This window comes from Bombyx mori, chromosome 11 (genome assembly GCF_030269925.1).
Source record: "Bombyx mori chromosome 11, ASM3026992v2".
NCBI lineage: Eukaryota > Metazoa > Arthropoda > Insecta > Lepidoptera > Bombycidae > Bombyx > Bombyx mori.
The window spans coordinates 6,503,236-6,521,506 of NC_085117.1; the positions used below are offsets into that span (position 1 = coordinate 6,503,236).

The 18,271-nt window shown below is 40.6% G+C and overlaps 8 protein-coding genes across 11 annotated transcripts in view; 5 read left to right on the forward strand and 3 right to left on the reverse strand.

The window, feature by feature from the left end:
- Positions 1-18,271, forward strand: part of LOC101744167 (netrin-B) — a 249,874-nt gene that overhangs the window by 64,445 nt on the left and 167,158 nt on the right. The gene's annotated exons all lie outside the window — the stretch shown is intronic.
- On the forward strand, positions 301-588 carry Bbx-f1 (bombyxin F1). Its single transcript, NM_001126262.1, is given in 1 exon segment — positions 301-588. A coding segment is annotated over 1 exon segment (288 nt).
- Positions 2,474-2,749, reverse strand: Bbx-c1 (bombyxin C-1). Its single transcript, NM_001126264.1, has one exon. The coding sequence runs from the start codon at positions 2,747-2,749 to the stop codon at positions 2,474-2,476; it is 276 nt and encodes a 91-aa protein (NP_001119736.1).
- On the forward strand, positions 4,416-4,688 carry Bbx-b5 (bombyxin B-5). The gene has a single exon (NM_001173420.1). The coding sequence runs from the start codon at positions 4,416-4,418 to the stop codon at positions 4,686-4,688; it is 273 nt and encodes a 90-aa protein (NP_001166891.1).
- On the reverse strand, positions 7,877-8,698 carry LOC101736783 (bombyxin A-1-like). The gene has a single exon (XM_004934049.5). It carries the CDS (start codon positions 8,223-8,225, stop codon positions 7,947-7,949), a length of 279 nt encoding a protein of 92 aa, XP_004934106.1. The 5' UTR covers positions 8,226-8,698; the 3' UTR covers positions 7,877-7,946.
- On the forward strand, positions 10,034-10,425 carry Bbx-b3 (bombyxin B-3). The gene is given in 1 exon segment (NM_001128322.2): positions 10,034-10,425. A coding segment is annotated over 1 exon segment (270 nt). The 5' UTR covers positions 10,034-10,097; the 3' UTR covers positions 10,368-10,425.
- On the reverse strand, positions 13,614-14,919 carry LOC119629138 (bombyxin A-5-like). Its single transcript, XM_062670856.1, has one exon. It carries the CDS (start codon positions 13,956-13,958, stop codon positions 13,680-13,682), a length of 279 nt encoding a protein of 92 aa, XP_062526840.1. The 5' UTR covers positions 13,959-14,919; the 3' UTR covers positions 13,614-13,679.
- LOC119629139 (bombyxin B-5) lies at positions 16,285-16,709 on the forward strand. Its single transcript, XM_038014052.2, has one exon. It carries the CDS (start codon positions 16,343-16,345, stop codon positions 16,613-16,615), a length of 273 nt encoding a protein of 90 aa, XP_037869980.1. The 5' UTR covers positions 16,285-16,342; the 3' UTR covers positions 16,616-16,709.

Sequence of the window (18,271 nt, forward strand, 5' to 3'; positions counted from 1 at the left end):
TTGTGTCCACCTGTTTATAATGTGTAGGAAGATGTATTTTGCGTCACAGGTGTGTCTTCTACTCAGCCCACGTCAAATCTGGATATATTTATTAAAGGGGGTTGAAATAAAATCTTCAAGAATTTGTGCAAAACCTACACACTGTCGAAACAGTTACCTAAACAAATAATGTATGCTGAATATTCATAACAGAGGATCTGATATAAAAGCATGGCCGACATCACATTCATTACAATGTGATTCCGAGTTTCAAGAGAGTTCTGATCTCATAAAACAACGAGTGGACTTACTAAAAAAGCCATGAAGTTGGTTGTTATCGTCCTGTTGGTGATTTCCGTCAGCATTTTGGTGTCAGCGCAAGAGTTAGGAGGCTCTCGTAGATATTGTGGACGACACCTAGCTCAGACTATGGCAGTGCTCTGCTGGGGCATAGATGAAATGTCAGCCGAGAAACGTAATAGTGATATGGTTTATGAAGACTCCGGCATGCCCGAACTTCTCCCGGCTGATGCTCGTAAAAAGCGAGGCATCATCGACGAATGTTGTCTCCAAGCCTGCACCCGGGACGTCCTTCTGTCTTACTGCTAGACGACAGTTAAATATAACCAAAAGTTTTCACAACTACTTCAATAAATCTTTAACTTAATATGTATTTTTATTTTCCTAGAGTGTTCCTAGTAAGGAGATCCTAGTAATGATAACGGATCTAACTGTTTAAAATATTAAATTATCATTGGTTCTTAATAAGTATGCCAAATTTTGAGTTAATTCGACGTTTTGAAGGGGGTCAAATCATGTTCAAAGTTTCCTTTAGATATATACGTGCTGACATACGCACGAACCTAATAAAAGCGTGTAAAAAAATGGAAACAATATGCAGTAATACGATAAAAGTATATAAGTATATCCTTTCCGTATTAAAAGAGATGCAATTATTGCACTTACAGTGTATACTACAGTTGCGTGTCGGAGTTGACACGCACGATTTTTCTTTGATACTACGGGGGTTCTACCCTTCGAACCGAAAAGGATGATTATTTATCTTTTTCTTGCCAATGTAGATGGATGAGCATACGGTCCGCCTGATGGTGAGTAATCAATGTGGTAGCAATACCAGAGGTACAGCTAAGCTGTCTAACACTGAGCACTCGCCGTGCACTTTGTTTGAAGAAGTACTTATCATAGTTCTCAAGAAATACCTAATTAATAAGCATTATAATTTAAAAAAAAAACTTTCCTCTAGTCAACTCCAAGGCCAGGTGGTATGTGGCAAAAAGATATATGGAAACGAATTATGATTGAACACAGCGGTAGCATGAACCGACTTTGCTCCAGTGACGGACAATGTCCATCGCATTTAGGCAAATAAAACGAAATCACAAGGCTATCTCAAACAATTCTTCAAAGCACCCCCCAATTTGCGGTAGGCAGCGGCTTGGTTATGCCCCTGGCATTGCTGAAGTCCATGGGCAACGGTAACCACTCACCATCAGGTGGGCCGTATTCTCGTCTGCCTACAAGGGCAATAAAAAAAAAAAAAAAACATACTTTCGTGGATGTGACAGTAGTGGCTAAAGGAATATCATCCATACGGGTGCTTTAATTTAGTAAAGAAATTAGCGATTTTATTAGGATGCAAGAATAATAGGTGGACTAAATGCTCAGTCAGAACAGATTTTCTAACAGCAGCCAGAGTGCCTCCGCAAGATACCTATCAGCTCGAGCACTAGTGCTTCGCGAATGCATATACTATATCTGCTCAACCTTATCACCGATGAGTGTTGGTATCAATAACTCGAAATTGTCATTAACGCCGTTCTAGTTTTGCCTGTCTTCTTCTGTTATACGCTAACCAACGTAATAGTGGCCTTTCTATTCCTAATACGACAATGAGTGAATCTGTTATGTTGACAGCAATTCGCCAGATGGTACCCACTCATATTTATTCTAGTTTGTACCCATATTTGGCATCATCTGTTAGAACAAGAGCCCTACTAGTTTTAATTCAAAATTCATTTCAATTGAAACAGATTAAAAATTAAATCCCTTAGTTAAAATAATACATTACTTATCCTGCTATTATGTTTTAGCTCAATGATCCAAATCGCATCCACGGCTCCGGAATAGATTTTTTTTATTGCTTAGATGGGTGGGTGAGCTCACAGCCCACCTGGTGTTAAGTGGTTACTGGAGTCCATAGACATCTACGACGTAAATGTGCCACCCACTTTGAGATAATATAAGTTCTAAGGTCTAAAGTATAGTTACATAGTTACTATACAATATAGTTTCTTCACTCCTCTTGAACTTACGAACTCTCTAGTCAGTAGAAACTCGGTATATTACTAATTTTTTATTTAAAAGTACTTATTTTAATAGGTACCATTAATAAAACATATATTATTTTAGTACATAATTTATTTAATATAAATCAGGCGTTTACGAAAATTGTCAAATTGTCGAGTTTTCCGCACTAGTTATCGCAGTATGACATCAGAACGTCTATTGTGCAGGGTCTGTAGCAGCACTCATCGACAATACCGCGTTTCCCACGAGACGAGGAGAAGGGGGGCAGCCACGGCCAGCCGTAGCCCGCGTACTGGGATCCGCTTCGTTTCTGCATGTCCGACCAACACAGGCTGGACATTGTACGCGCCAAAAAGTCTCCACAATAAAATTGGCTGGCTGTTTGTGCTCCTCCTAACACGAGCATGGCAGAAACGACAACAAGGAGCATGACCAGTTTCATGATGATTCCTTACGTGCTACTCGTTGTGATGGCAGGATGTGAATATTGCGAGCGTGCGAAAGTCTCTCATTTTATATGGAAGCTTGGTTAATTAGTAAACAGTCAAGTATGTGAGCACGTAATCGATGTGACGTTACGTAGGCTTAGCCAGTGATCGGCTGAGAAGTTCAGGAAATTAAGTTGACGGGATCAATATATTCAAACGTTTCATAGTTTTCAAGTCACAATTACATATATGCGTGACCTGATTTATTTTTCTCCTTATTATTTTATACACATTGAACTTTACTATGATTAAAATGAATGCCAAATTAATTTACGAATTCATTTCATATATTATATAATTACTAGCGACCCGCCCTCGCTTCGCTTCGGAAACATTAAAACACACATGAAACCAAAAATCAAAAATAAAAAAAATAATAAAAAAAGTAGCCTATGTTCATCAGGGACAATGTTGGCTTCTAATGGAAAAAGAATTTTTCAAATCGGTCCAGTAGTTTCGGAGCCTATTCGAAACAAACAAACAAACAAATCTTTCCTCTTTATAATATTAGTATAGATAATTATAAATTTCATGTTTTCAATTAATATTACGTTTTTTTTTAGTTTTTAGCCTTAGTTGGTTTTTAATTAATGAAATAATTCCCCTTAGACCTTAGTTGGCGGATCACTTTACAGCCTTTTAATGTAAGCCTTTTTGCTCGTCTACCTATCTGAGCAATAAAGAAAATCCGAAGAAATATTTCACAAAATTTAGTAAGCGGCCACTGCCACAAACACTGGAATATCCTCACAGCACAAGGGTATCGGTTAAAGAAAGGGTTACCTGTTTACCAAGTTAATCATATTGTGTTATATATTATTATATGATATATATTATTTTTCGGATGTACAGTCTGTCTGTACTAATAACATACTAATAATAATAACATATGTATGCGTTATCTTTAGTGGAACATTCCAGAGGAAGTGATTCCACAGATACGACGAGAGAACTTACCATTGTCGTCATCCCAGCCTCGACTTGGTCGTTCCATTACATATATTGAAGTCGTCGTGGCCTAAAGGATAAGACGTCCGGTGCATTCGGATCTAGCGATGCACCGATGTTCGAATCCCGCAGGCGGGTACCAATTTTTCTAATGAAATACGTACTTAACAATTGTTCACGATTGACTTCCACGGTGAAGGAATAACATCGTGTAATAAAAATCAAACCCGCAAATTTATAATTTGGGTAATTACTGGTGGTAGGACCTCTTGTGAGTCCGCACGGGTAGGTACCACCGCCCCGCCTATTTCTGCCGTGAAGCAGTAATGCGTTTCGGTTTGAAGGGTGGGGCAGCCGTTGTAACTATACCTTAGAACTTATATCTCAAGGTGGGTGGCGCATTTACGTTGTAGATGTCTATGGGCTCCAGTAACCACTTAATATCAGGTGGGCTGTGAGCTCGTCCACCCATCTAAGCAATAAAATATATATATAACTTGGCTGTAGGGTGTGTAGGTAGAACATATAGCTGCGATTGGTGTAGGTGTGATTAATTGAATAGTAATTAAGGGGTTTTCAGTATAAAAGAACCAGTCCGTCTTGCTTACATCACATTCGAATCCAATACGTTGGACTGATAAGGACTTTCTCGTAAAACGATTACAAAGCACCATGATGAAGACTGCAGTAATGTTCATATTAGTAGTCGTGATCAGTTTGACGTATTCAAGCGAGGAGCAGGAGGTAGCGCGCACGTACTGCGGCCGACACTTGGCGAATATACTCGCTTACGTGTGCTTCGGAGTGGAGAAACGCGGCGGTGCGCAGTACGCGCCTTACTGGCAGGAGACATACTTGCGATCTCGCAAGGGACCCGGCGTAGTGGACGAATGTTGTTTCCGCCCTTGCAAACTAGAGGTTCTCAAATCGTACTGCGGTGTGTAATGTATTACTTTAACAAAAGTTATCTACTGACTGTTTTTAAGATCAACGTCTTAAGATAAGATATATTTATGTAATAAATTGCCAGTAAGAAGTATTTCTGAGTTGTTTTATTAAATTAAAAGTTATCGTCTGAGCGTCTTTTGTCAACTTAGCTGTCAAATCTTTTGTCAAGCGGATAATTTAGTTTGAAGTTGCAAGGGAAACATAAAATTGGCAAAAATGTTTGACCATTGGCTAACTTCATCAGTTAATTGGTTTTAATTCAATGCTTCTTAACGGGACGTAGCCCTAGTTTATGGTCAGACGTTACTACCTCGCCGTAGGATCGTAACATAGCATAACAATTTCCCTCGGGTTTTGCCACATAATTAAAACCACTTTTCACACTGCAGCTCTGTTAGATAGGTTACAGTAAGTTTTAAAGAGCGGGCACTGTTAATATTGGTAATATATGACGTGTTTCAAAGGACAATCGAGTATTTCTATATAAATATGTCGTAACTTATTGAGATAGGCCTTAAAAAAATGTATCGTGTTTGTTAGATCTAGTTTGCACATAGATGAAGTATTTATTATTTGTACCATATCAGGCCCAGTGTTATTGACTTGGTATAGCCACTGACAATTTTGCGGGGGAATGCTAACACGAGGCGTATGACCACAACGGGTCATTTCATGTGTTAATGTCGATAGGTTGAAGGTAGGTAGGTAGAATTTAAAAAAATTGACAAAGTAATTTAATGTGGCACTATGCTACTTTTCGCTTGAAATTTGATCAAATTACTAATAATTTATAATATTCCAATTATAGATTAATATTGTTTGATATCGTCTCTTGCATATATTTCTCTCTTTTGAGTGCGCATTAATTGTTTAACAAGCAAACTTTGTAAAATAGTTTTTATTTTTTTATTTATTTATTTATTTTTATTGCCTTTGTAGGCAGACGGGCATACGGCCCACCTGATGGTGAGTGGTTACCGTCGCCCATGGACTTCAGCAATGCCAGGGGCAGAGCCAAGCCGCTGCCTACCGCTTAATACTCTCCATAAGCCTCGTTTGAAGAAGGACATGTCATAGCGCTCGGGAAACACCGTGGAGGGGAGCTCATTCCATAGCCGGATGGTACGTGGCAAAAAAGATCTCTGGAAACGCACTGTGGATGACCACAGTGGCTCCAGGTAGTATGGATGAACTCTACTCCGGTGGCGGGCGGTGCGATGGTAAAAACGAGATGCTGGTATCATCTCGAACAATTCAATTTTATTTTGATTGAATGTGATTCTAAGATAAGATCTAATTACTACAGCGTTTTTGCATTATTTTGTAATCTATAATTCATATATCTAACGCAAGCCACGCTAACATACCTAATATATAAATTCTGTTCAGATTAAGTGTTTCTCTGTTCAGAGAGTCTGGTGGTATCTACGAATAAAGGTGGTATTCTCATAAGGCACTTGGCTCCGGCCTCAAAGACCATGCATTGACTTTTTTTAATGTTATACACTAGGTTAACATACCTCTCACGTATATGTATGTAGGAGCCTCGCCAGCTCACAGGGAGACGCACTCAGCATCACCATGTCGTCACCGTTTCATAACTGATATTATTGATATTGATACCTTCAACATGACAGCCGACATGTGTGCTGCTCAGCTCGTCAATCAGAGCATTGACGTACAGATTAAAAAGCTTACGGGAAGTCAGTCCCCCCTGCTTCACTCTGCACTCCAACCTGTACGGTTCGGACAGCGTTTCTGCCCAACTCACAACGCTGACCTGGTTGCTGTACTAAAATTAAAAAATGCTATTTACTTCTGGTGGAACTTTGATATCCTCCAGTTTTTGCCATAATGTATCGTAGCAGATCAAAAGCTATCGATAGGTCAAGGATGCGATGAGTCTTTCTATCAGTGTAGTACACAGTCCGTTTTGGGCACAAAATTGTACTTTATGTGGAAAGACCTGGTCTAAAACAAAACTGGTTGTGATGGAGCAGTAGAAATTTATCCAGCTCAGAATATTTCATGCCCAATCAGGCCAATGTTTAATGTATTTGTGACCTTCCAAAAGTTTTTAAAATATTTATTTGAGTTATGTGATCCAACTTCAGCAACTGAATCGATCCAACTTCACCTGTTCCTCGTTATTTTGGCACCTTCTTAGGCGCGCTTTAAATATCGATCTACTTTTACACATATCTTCATGTATAGGACCGAATTTAGGCTTGTTATAATTTAACCAAATTAGAAACTTGAGTCTAGGGGGTAGTTGACTTGAGTTAGGGGTACAAAAGCACGAGCCGGGGGCCGGAGGAGGGCGTTTGTCCAGCTCCGGCCCCTATGAGGAGGCAGTCTCCTCCCGGTTATGGTCAAGGGGCGACCTAAGGGGGTTGAAGTTGCGCCGCACGCTATCGTCACTCTAGCGCGCTGGCACCAGGAGGACGGGACGGTGCGTCGGCAACGGCGGACTGCGATGCGGTCTGCATTTTCGTCGTCGCTGTCGTCGCCGAACATACTGTGGAAGAGCAACCCGGTCGGCGGTGTATCGCGTTCCGACCCGGCAGGCTGGTTCTGGCCCAGCGGGGTAGTTATTACATAAGTGGCCACAACAGTCATGCAATTCCTGAAGAAAATTTATATCCCTTAGACGTCCATGATAGTATTGTGTGTATAATTTTATTTCATTATAATTTCTTAGACTCAATTTTTAATATGTCAATTGAGTAACTCTTGTGGTTGCCAACGTTTTCCTACAAATAGTAACGTAATGAATTACGGATCCTTATCTAGGCATATAACATGTCTGATATGTTTGACACCTTTAATAAACTACTTTCTAGTAATTTTCAATAATAAGTGGCTTTTTTTTGTGTCTTTGCAATTGAAAAGAAAAGTGTAAAGGTCATAAATGTGATGGATATTTAATAATGACATATGACCATAAAAAGTTACTTGAACTTTTGGTGTGAGACACGTCTCAACATCACTCATCACATGGGGCTCTAACATCCAGTTAATATCAGGCGGTTGGTAAGCTTCTGTGATTTTCGCGCTAATGAAGAAAAACGATAGTCTGAGGCTCGGAAGCTTGCTTGCCAATCAAAATCATCTAAATGATGTCTAAAAAACTGTATCTAAATCTCCAGTCAACACTTTCAATTGTGGTTCAGGAAAAGAAGAACTTTTTATTATTATTTACGGTTTTTTATTTCCAAATGTATTGAGAACGAACCAGTTCGGTAAAGGAATGGTCTAACAGTACGACAGAAGCACGTCCACGCTGCAGGGTCTGAGACAGCACTCATCCACGATGCCTCGTTTGCCGCGTCCTTCCGAGTACGGCATCAGCCACGCGGAGCCGTAGCTCGCGAACTGAGCACCGCTGCGCTTGTCCACGCCCGCTTCCCAGCACAGGTCGGCCAGAGTGCGAGCCAAGTGACGCCCGCAGTACGTGTGCACTCTTTGTGGCTGTTGTGTTGACACCCACATTACTGTTGACAACATTAATGCAATAGCAAGGAGTATCTTCATGTTTGGCGACTAAAGTGTGTTTCGGAGGACGTCTCGCTGATGCCACAGATGAAACGTGAATGTGAAGAAAGCTAAGCAACCCTTCCTTTATATATGGACGATTAGTTAATGAATATTTATATAATAACACATGGGCATGTGATTTATATGACATTGCCTAGGTTCCAATAATTAACCAATGAACTGAATTAAATGTTGTACATTTACTTGACGCAACTTTTAACTTTGAACGCCTAGCAAAATTTATAAATATTTGTCATCTTCATTATGTAGTAGGTAGTAACTAGGAGACAAAGTAAGCATCATCCGGTATCAGTGGTGAACTTAGAACCAGTTCATAACGCTCGATGCACGCGTGGCTGGAAGCGAGCGTTTATGACTTCATCAGAGCTGTAGTAATCATGTTTTATGATTTATTTGTGAAAGTATGGCGTGGTCCAATTGCTTTGATAGCTTGAAACATTTCAAAAGATTGGTAGTGGAAAATTTTACCATAGAGAAACTGCGTGTTTCAAGTGGTGACCGGGTTACAACGTTGAAATCATTCTTTGAAGCCTTAGGTTAAGACGGTCTCGTTTGTTGCGAGGTTCCACAAGCTTAAGGCTCGCCAAACTCTGGTCTTAAAACTGGTATTCTCCAGCAAAGCTCCGGAATTATCGTTTTACCAGTTTATATGCGAAACGTGACGCTACTCGGGATCAAAACGAGCTGCATCATTATCAATATTTAGGCTTACATCCGCTGGTCTAATTGATTTCACAGTGTGTAATCTACACTAATAAAATTGGCTGGCTGTTTGTGCTCCTCCTAGTACGAGCATGGCAGAAACGACAACAAGGAGAATGACCAGTTTCATGATGATTCCTCACGTGCTACTCGTTGTGATGGCAGGACGTGAATATTGCGAGCGTGCGAAAGTCTCTCATTTTATATGGAAGCTTGGTTAATTAGTGTACAGTCAAGTATGTGAGCACGTAATCGATGTGACGCTACGTAGGCTTAGCCAGTGATCGGCTGAGAAGTTCAGGAAATTAAACTGACGGGTTCGATATATTCAAACGTTTCATAGCTTTCAAATGACAATTACATATATGCGTGACCTGATTTATTTTTCTCCTTATTATTTTATACACATTGCACTTTACTATGATTAAAATGAATGCCAAATTAATTTATGAACTCATTTCATATATATACTTATAAATTTCATGATTTAAATTAATATTACGATATTTTTTCTTAGTTGTTAGGCTTAGAAGGTTTTTAATTATCAGTGAAATAATTCCCCTTAGTCCAACCAAATTATACAAACATGTTATGTCTACGGAGTTGGCTGACCACTTTACAGCCCTAGAAGATAAGCCCTTTTGCTTGTCTACTTATCTGAGCAATAAAGAAAATCCGAAGAAATATTTCACAAAATTTAGTAAGCGGCCACTGCCACAAACATTGGAATATCCTCACAGCATAAGGGTATCGGTTAAAGAAAGGGTTACCAGTTTACCAAGTTAATCATGTGTTATATATTATTATATGATATATATTATTTTTCGGATGTACAGTCTGTCTGTACTAATAACATACTAATAATAATAATGATAAATATAATAATAAGTGATTCCACAGATACGACGAGAGAACTTACCATTGTCGTCATCCCAGCCTCGACTTGGTCGTTCCATTACATACATAACCTGGCTGTAGGGAGTGTAGGTAGAACATATAGCTGCGATTGGTGTAGGTGTGATTAATTGAATAGTAATTAAGGGGTTTTCAGTATAAAAGAACCAGTCCGTCTTGCTTACATCACATTCGAATCCAATACGTTGGACTGATAAGGACTTTCTCGTAAAACGATTACAGAGCACCATGATGAAGACTACAATAATGTTCATGTTAGTAGTCGTGATCAGTTTGACATATTCAAGCGAGGAGCAGGAGGTAGCGCGCACGTACTGCGGCGCACATTTGGCGAATACACTCGCCGACTTGTGCTTCGGGGTGGAGAAACGCAGCGGTGCGCAGTACGCGCCCTACTTCTGGACGAGACAATACTTGGGATCTCGCGGGAAACGCGGCGTAGTGGACGAATGCTGTTTCCGGCCTTGCACACTTGACGTTCTCTTATCTTATTGTGGTTAGGTTCAATTGTGTCTCGAATTTTATTATTATTATTAAGATTTAATTAATAAACTGGCAGTAAAGAAGAATTTCAGTCGTTTTAATATAGAGAAAGTTTTGAGATGAACATTTTACATTGTTAGAATTTTAAAACTTGAACCTTTTTCTACTCATTTAAAGATGGGTATTTACCTACGTTTTAGTTGACTCTAGCTTATAAATTTTTTAGTCCCTTTGAGATTTTATTTGAGGCGATCTATAATTAAACAGCGTCATTAATGGCGTCGCATCGCGAGAGCATCGGTGTCGCAGGATTCGACTGATGCCTGACCACGACCAGTCTGTCAAGAGTGTACGACTAGGATGATAATTAAACAGAGTATTCAGTTGTTGAGAACAATGAACTGATATTTTAGAGTCTTTTCACTCCCATTTTTTGTAGTATTGATGTCGATAGACCGACCGATATGTCGACTGAAACGGGATTCTCTGTTCTTATCCGCCTCAGTCTTTTCTAACTTTTTGTCCACTCTTTCTTTTAATAGTTGACAAATTAGATGACACTTTCTTGACTGACAATTCCGCTAAGTTTGCGCACTGTCACAGCATACTTCCCCATTCCCGTCACTTCATAACGACAGTTCTTTCGTCGTTTTCGATGTTACATGAGGCCCAGTCACGTCACTCCCCAAAAGGTGGTCTATGGGTCGAGAGACACGGGGCCTAGTCGCACCCAGCACACCAGTGAACTCTGTCCACTCTTTCTTTGAATAATTGACAAATTAGATGACACTTTCTTCTCTACACCAAGGATTAATGAAACAGACTTTGGTAAATCAAAGATTACAATCACCTCGCAGCTCAAGAGATGTTATACGAAAGAGACTTGGACAAAGTGAACTTGTCCTTTTATATTATTAATGTGTCGTTTCTCGAAGATTCTGCATGCCAGTGATGTGCAACATTTGTCGTCTGACGACATACAAAATCGCACAGTCACGACGTGCAGTGTCGAGTATGTGAGGCTTAAAATCGTTTTCTCCACACTGCGCCACGTTCAAACGCTAGACGGCGTTACACCGCTTGCACAAAAAGAAAGACTTACGAAATTTATATAAGTAGTGCATTATTGAGACACCTATTGATGAGTCGGTCCTTGACTCACTTCAAAACTCTTTTAGGTCAAATTCAACCAAACTGCTTGCAGGTTAACGATATTCTTAGTGTCTGAAATGTTGTTATAGCCTTACTACTCGGCAGACGCTTTTAGTACCCACTCTGTTTTTAGATAAACTGTACTTGGTGTGGGCCTACAATTTGCAACCTGTAGATTTGCTAGTTTAAGAAATATCAATAGGCTGTTGGCTTTTTTCATCGGCAGCTATTTTAGAGACTTTGAGAATTGAGTAGGATGGATGAATGAAATTCAGGAAAGAAAGGCTTGCTATCAGGTGCACCAGTTCCTTTAGAGATGAGGTCCCACAGAGATCAGCTCGGAATTGCGACCTAATGAGAAATTCCGGCGAGAAAGACAGGAGGTTGGCTTACACTTGCTGCACTTAAATTTATTCTGCCAGTCACGATACAATAGTATACCTGAAAATATTGTTAATGTCCAATAAATACTCTGAATTGTACAGTAATCATATTCTCTTATTTTATTTCGAGTTAAATTTAATAGGCAATAGAGATCCATAGTCACAACAAAATTTATCAGTAAGACAAGAATATGACAGTTTGAAGATATTATATCTGAGAATACGAAATCATACCATTGTGCCGACTCAAAAGACCCCTATAGCTAAAAAGACAAACTCTTGGAGGAAGTTGAAAGAGAAAAGGAAGAATAACAGATGACAGAGACTAAAAGAGGAGAGAAGATAAAACGTGTAAATGACCTTTATAGAATTGATTGAGACATTAAGATAAACACTATATAGTTAGGCGTGTTTAATTAAAGATACCCTACATGAAATGAATTTAGTTTCATTAACTTTTGCAGGGAGACGCTCAAGTTGTACACACTTAGGCGAGCATTCCTTCAGCACGACCAATATATTGTTAATAGGCTGTTAGCCGTGAGCATTTATGAATGTTATCTGAACAAAATTAAAAGCCTAAAGAGCGGTATACACAAGGTCATAAATTTGCTCTCTTACATGAGATTTTTCTTTGTGTTGATTTGCCGGTTCTAAGTCATGGTTTGGTTAAGAACTACACAGTTTTTTTTTTTTTTTTTTTTTCGGGCCGGGGGCCGAACCTCCTACGAGGTCCCCGCGCCTATGGGGCGCGCGGGGTATGTGAGACTCAACGATCTGCAGGTGTTGAGAGCAGATCGCGGGCCCAAGGATTTTAGGGCCCACCCACTAAACGACTCCCCTGCACTCTTACACCCGACGTCCGATCTCCGTCCGGGGTCAGAACCCGTTCAGAGTAGGGGGGTTCCCGCGGTCAACACTACAACCAGACACGCGGCGCCACCCCGAGGACGCCCGACCGACGGGTCGTCGAGGCGATAGTCGACGACCAACGACGTCGGTCTCCGCGGTACGGCGGCCCTACCAGGCCGCCCGGGCGGTGCCGCTGGTGTTCCGGGATACCCCGCTGGGCCAGAACCAGCCAGCCGGGTCGGAACGCGATACACCGCCGACCGGGTTGCTCTTCAACAGTATGTTCGGCGACGACAGCGACGACGAAAATGCGAACCGCATCGCAGTCCGCAGCCGCCGACGCGCCGTCCCGTCCTCCTGGTGCCAGCGCGCTAGAGTGACGGTAGCGTGCGGCGCTGCCTCAACCCCCTTAGGTCGCCCCGTGACCATCACCGGGAGGAGACTGCCTCCTCATAGGGGCTGGAGCTGGACAAACGCCCTCCTCCGAACCCCGGCTCGACGGCGGCGGCACGGCGCCGAGAGGGAAGAAGAGCTCTCCCTCTCCCGTTCCGCCGCCTCCTTCTGCGAGATGGTGGACTCGCAGAAGTCGAGCATCGCCTGCAAGAACTACACAGTAATGCAACTATTCTTGGGTTCTATCTTCCCAGGTAACTGTGAGTGTTATGACTTTGATAACCACTTAATATTCCCATTAAACCCAGGCGTGAGAGTCTGTCATGCCACGCCACAAAGGTCAACATTTTCACGGGGCTCGAGAGCAAGTCAAAACCTTTTAATTTTGCTTTTTCCGATCAAAAACAACGACGTAAAGGCTAAAAACCGTATGTGTATGTACCAGTCAACACTTCTAGTTATGGTTCAGGAAGAGAAGAACAAATTTTGTTATTTACAGCTATTTATTTCCAAATGTATTGAGAATGAATTAGTTTGGTAAAAGAGTGGTCTAACAATACGACAGAAGCACGTCCACGCTGCAGGGTCTGAGACAGCACTCATCCACGATGCCTCGTTGGTCGCGCCCTTCCGAGTACGGCATCAGCCACGCGGAGCCGTAGCTCGCGAACTGAGCATCGCTGCGCTTGTCCACGCCCGCTTCCCAGCACAGGTCGGCCAGAGTGCGGGCCAAGTGATGCCCGCAGTACGTGTGCACTGTTTGAGGCTGTTGTGTTGACGCCCACATTACTGTTGTCAACATTAATGCAATAGCAAGGAGTAATTTCATGTTTGGCGACTGAAGTGTGTTTCGAAGGAAGTCTTGCTAATGCGACTGATGAAATGTGAATGTGATGAAAGCTAACCAACCCTTCATTTATATATTGAAATGTGGTTCATGAATATTTATTTATAACAAAATTATGGTCACGTGATTTTTTTGACATTGCGTAGGTTCTAATAATTAACCAATGAACTGAATTAAATGTTGTACATTTACTTGACGCGACTTTTAATTTTGAACGCCTAGCAAACTTTATAGATATTAGTCGTCATAATTAGTAAGTAGTCAAAGTAGGCATCATCCAGTATCAGTGATGAACTTAGAACCAGTTCATAATGCTCGACACACGCGGGGCTGGAAGCGAGCGTTTATGACTTCATCAGAGCTGTAGTAATCATGTTTTATGGTTTATTTGTGAAAGTATTGCGTGGTCCAATTGCTTTGATAGCTTGAAACATTTTAAAAGATTGGTAGTGGAAAATTTTACCATAGAGAAACTGCGTGTTTCAAGGGTGACCGGGTTACAACTTTGAAATCATTGTTAAGACGGTCTCGGTTGTTGCGAGGTTCCACAAGCTTAAGGCTCGCCAAACTCTGGTCTTAAAACTGGTATTCTCCAGCAAAGCTCCGAAATTAACGTTTTACCAGTTCATAAAATGTACACGAATCGAATTTTTGTGCTGGAATAGAACATTCACAGTAAACAGGACAGTAACCAAGTTGAGAATTTATATGCGAAGCGTGACGCTACTCGGGATCAAAACGAGCTGCATCATTATCAATATTTAGGCTTACATCCGCTGGTCTAATTGATTTCACAGTGTGTAATCTACACTAATAAAATTGGCTGGCTGTTTGTGCTCCTCCTAGTACGAGCATGGCAGAAACGACAACAAGGAGTATGACCAGTTTCATGATGATTCCTTACGTGCTACTCGTTGTGATGGCAGGATGTGAATATTGCGAGCGTGCGAAAGTCTCTCATTTTATATGGAAGCTTGGTTAATTAGTAAACAGTCAAGTATGTGAGCACGTAATCGATGTGACGCTACGTAGGCTTAGCCAGTGATCGGCTGAGAAGTTCAGGAAATTAAGTTGACGGGATCAATATATTCAAACGTTTCATAGTTTTCAAATGACAATTACATATATGCCCGACCTGATTTATTTTTCTCCTTATTATTTTATACACATTGGACTTTACTATGATTAAAATGAATACCAAATTAATTTACGAATTCATTTCCTATATTATATAATTATAAATTTCATGTTTTCAATTAATATTAGGTATTTTTTTTGTTTTTAGCCTTAGTTGGTTTTTAATTAATGAAATAATTCCCCTTGGACCAAGCAAATTATGTATACATGCTATGTCTTTGGAGTTGGCGGATCACTTTACAGCCTTTTAACGTAAGCCTTTTTGCTCGTCTACCTATCTGAGCAATAAAGAAAATCCTGAAGAAATATTTCACAAAATTTAGTAAGCGGCCACTGCCACAAACATTGGAATATCCTCACAGCACAAGGGTATCGGTTAAAGAAAGGGTTACCTGTTTACCAAGTTAATCATATTGTGTTATTTATTATTATATGATATATATTATTTTTCGGATGTACAGTCTGTCTGTACTAATAACATACTAATAATAATAACATATGTATGCGTTATCTTTAGTGGAACATTCCAGAGGAAGTGATTCCACAGATACGACGAGAGAACTTACCATTGTCGTCATCCCAGCCTCGACTTGGTCGTTCCATTACATATATTGAAGTCGTCGTGGCCTAAAGGATAAGACGTCCGGTGCATTCGGATCTAGCGATGCACCGATGTTCGAATCCCGCAGGCGGGTACCAATTTTTCTAATGAAATACGTACTTAACAATTGTTCACGATTGACTTCCACGGTGAAGGAATAACATAGTGTAATAAAAATCAAACCCGCAAAATTATAATTTGGGTAATTACTGGTGGTAGGACCTCTTGTGAGTCCGCACGGGTAGGTACCACCGCCCCGCCTATTTCTGCCGTGAAGCAGTAATGCGTTTCGGTTTGAAGGGTGGGGCAGCCGTTGTAACTATACCTTAGAACTTATATCTCAAGGTGGGTGGCGCATTTACGTTCTAGATGTCTATGGGCTCCAGTAACCACTTAATATCAGGTGGGCTGTGAGCTCGTCCACCCATCTAAGCAATAAAATATTTATATAACCTGGCTGTAGGGTGTGTAGGTAGAACATATAGCTGCGATTGGTGTAGGTGTGATTAATTGAATAGTAATTAAGGGGTTTTCAGTATAAAAGAACCAGTCCGTCTAGCTTACATCACATTCGAATCCAATACGTTGGACTGATAAGGACTTTCTCGTAAAACGATTACAAAGCACCATGATGAAGACTGCAGTAATGTTCATATTAGTAGTCGTGATCAGTTTGACGTATTCAAGCGAGGAGCAGGAGGTAGCGCGCACGTACTGCGGCCGACACTTGGCGAATATACTCGCTTACGTGTGCTTCGGAGTGGAGAAACGCGGCGGTGCGCAGTACGCGCCTTACTGGCAGGAGACATACTTGCGATCTCGCAAGGGACCCGGCGTAGTGGACGAATGTTGTTTCCGCCCTTGCAAACTAGAGGTTCTCAAATCGTACTGCGGTGTGTAATGTATTACTTTAACAAAAGTTATCTACTGACTGTTTTTAAGACCAACGTCTTAAGATAAGATATATTTATGTAATAAATTGCCAGTAACAAGTATTTCTGAGTTGTTTTATTAAATTAAAAGTTATCGTCTGAGCGTCTTTTGTCAACTTAGCTGTCAAATCTTTTGTCAAGCGGATAATTTAGTTTGAAGTTGCAAGGGAAACATAAAATTGGCAAAAATGTTTGACCATTGGCTAACTTCATCAGTTAATTGGTTTTAATTCAATGCTTCTTAACGGCACGTAGCCCTAGTTTATGGTCAGACGTTACTACCTCGCCGTAGCATCGTAATATAGCATAACAATTTCCCTCGGGTTTTGCCACATAATTAAAACCACTTTTCACACTGCAGCTCTGTTAGATAGGTTACAGTAAGTTTTAAAGAGCGGGCACTGTTAATATTGGTAATATATGACGTGTTTCAAAGGACAATCGAGTATTTCTATATAAATATGTCGTAACTTATTGAGATAGGCCTTAAAAAAATGTATCGTGTTTGTTAGATCTAGTTTGCACATAGATGAAGTATTTATTATTTGTACCATATCAGGCCCAGTGTTATTGACTTGGTATAGTCACTGACAATTTTGCGGGGGAATGCTAACACGAGGCGTATGACCACAACGGGTCATTTCATGTGTTAATGTCGATAGGTTGAAGGTAGGTAGGTAGAATTTAAAAAAAATTACAAAGTAATTTAATGTGGCACTATGCTACTTTTCGCTTGAAATTTGATCAAATTACTAATAATTTATAATATTCCAATTATAGATTAATATTGTTTGATATCGTCTCTTGCATATATTTCTCTCTTTTGAGTGCGCATTAATTGTTTAACAAGCAAACTTTGTAAAATAGTTTTTATTTTTTTATTTTTTTATTTATTTTTATTGCCTTTGTAGGCAGACGGGCATACGGCCCACCTGATGGTGAGTGGTTACCGTCGCCCATGGACTTCAGCAATGCCAGGGGCAGAGCCAAGCCGCTGCCTACCGCTTAATACTCTCCATAAGCCTCGTTTGAAGAAGGACATGTCATAGCGCTCGGGAAACACCGTGGAGGGGAGCTCATTCCATAGCCGGATGGTACGTGGCAAAAAAGATCTCTGGAAACGCACTGTGGATGACCGCAGTGGCTCCAGGTAGTATGGATGAACTCTACTCCGGTGGCGGGCGGTGCGATGGTAAAAACGAGATGCTGGTATCATCTCGAACAATTCAATTTTATTTTGATTGAATGTGATTCTAAGATAAGATCTAATTACTACAGCGTTTTTGCATTATTTTGTAATCTATAATTCATATATCTAACGCAAGCCACGCTAACATACCTAATATATAAATTCTGTTCAGATTAAGTGTTTCTCTGTTCAGAGAGTCTGGTGGTATCTACGAATAAAGGTGGTATTCTCATAAGGCACTTGGCTCCGGCCTCAAAGACCATGCATTGACTTTTTTTAATGTTATACACTAGGTTAACATACCTCTCACGTATATGTATGTAGGAGCCTCGCCAGCTCACAGGCAGACGCACTCAGCATCACCATGTCGTCACCATTTCATAACTGATATTATTGATATTGATACCTTCAACATGACAGCCGACATGTGTGCTGC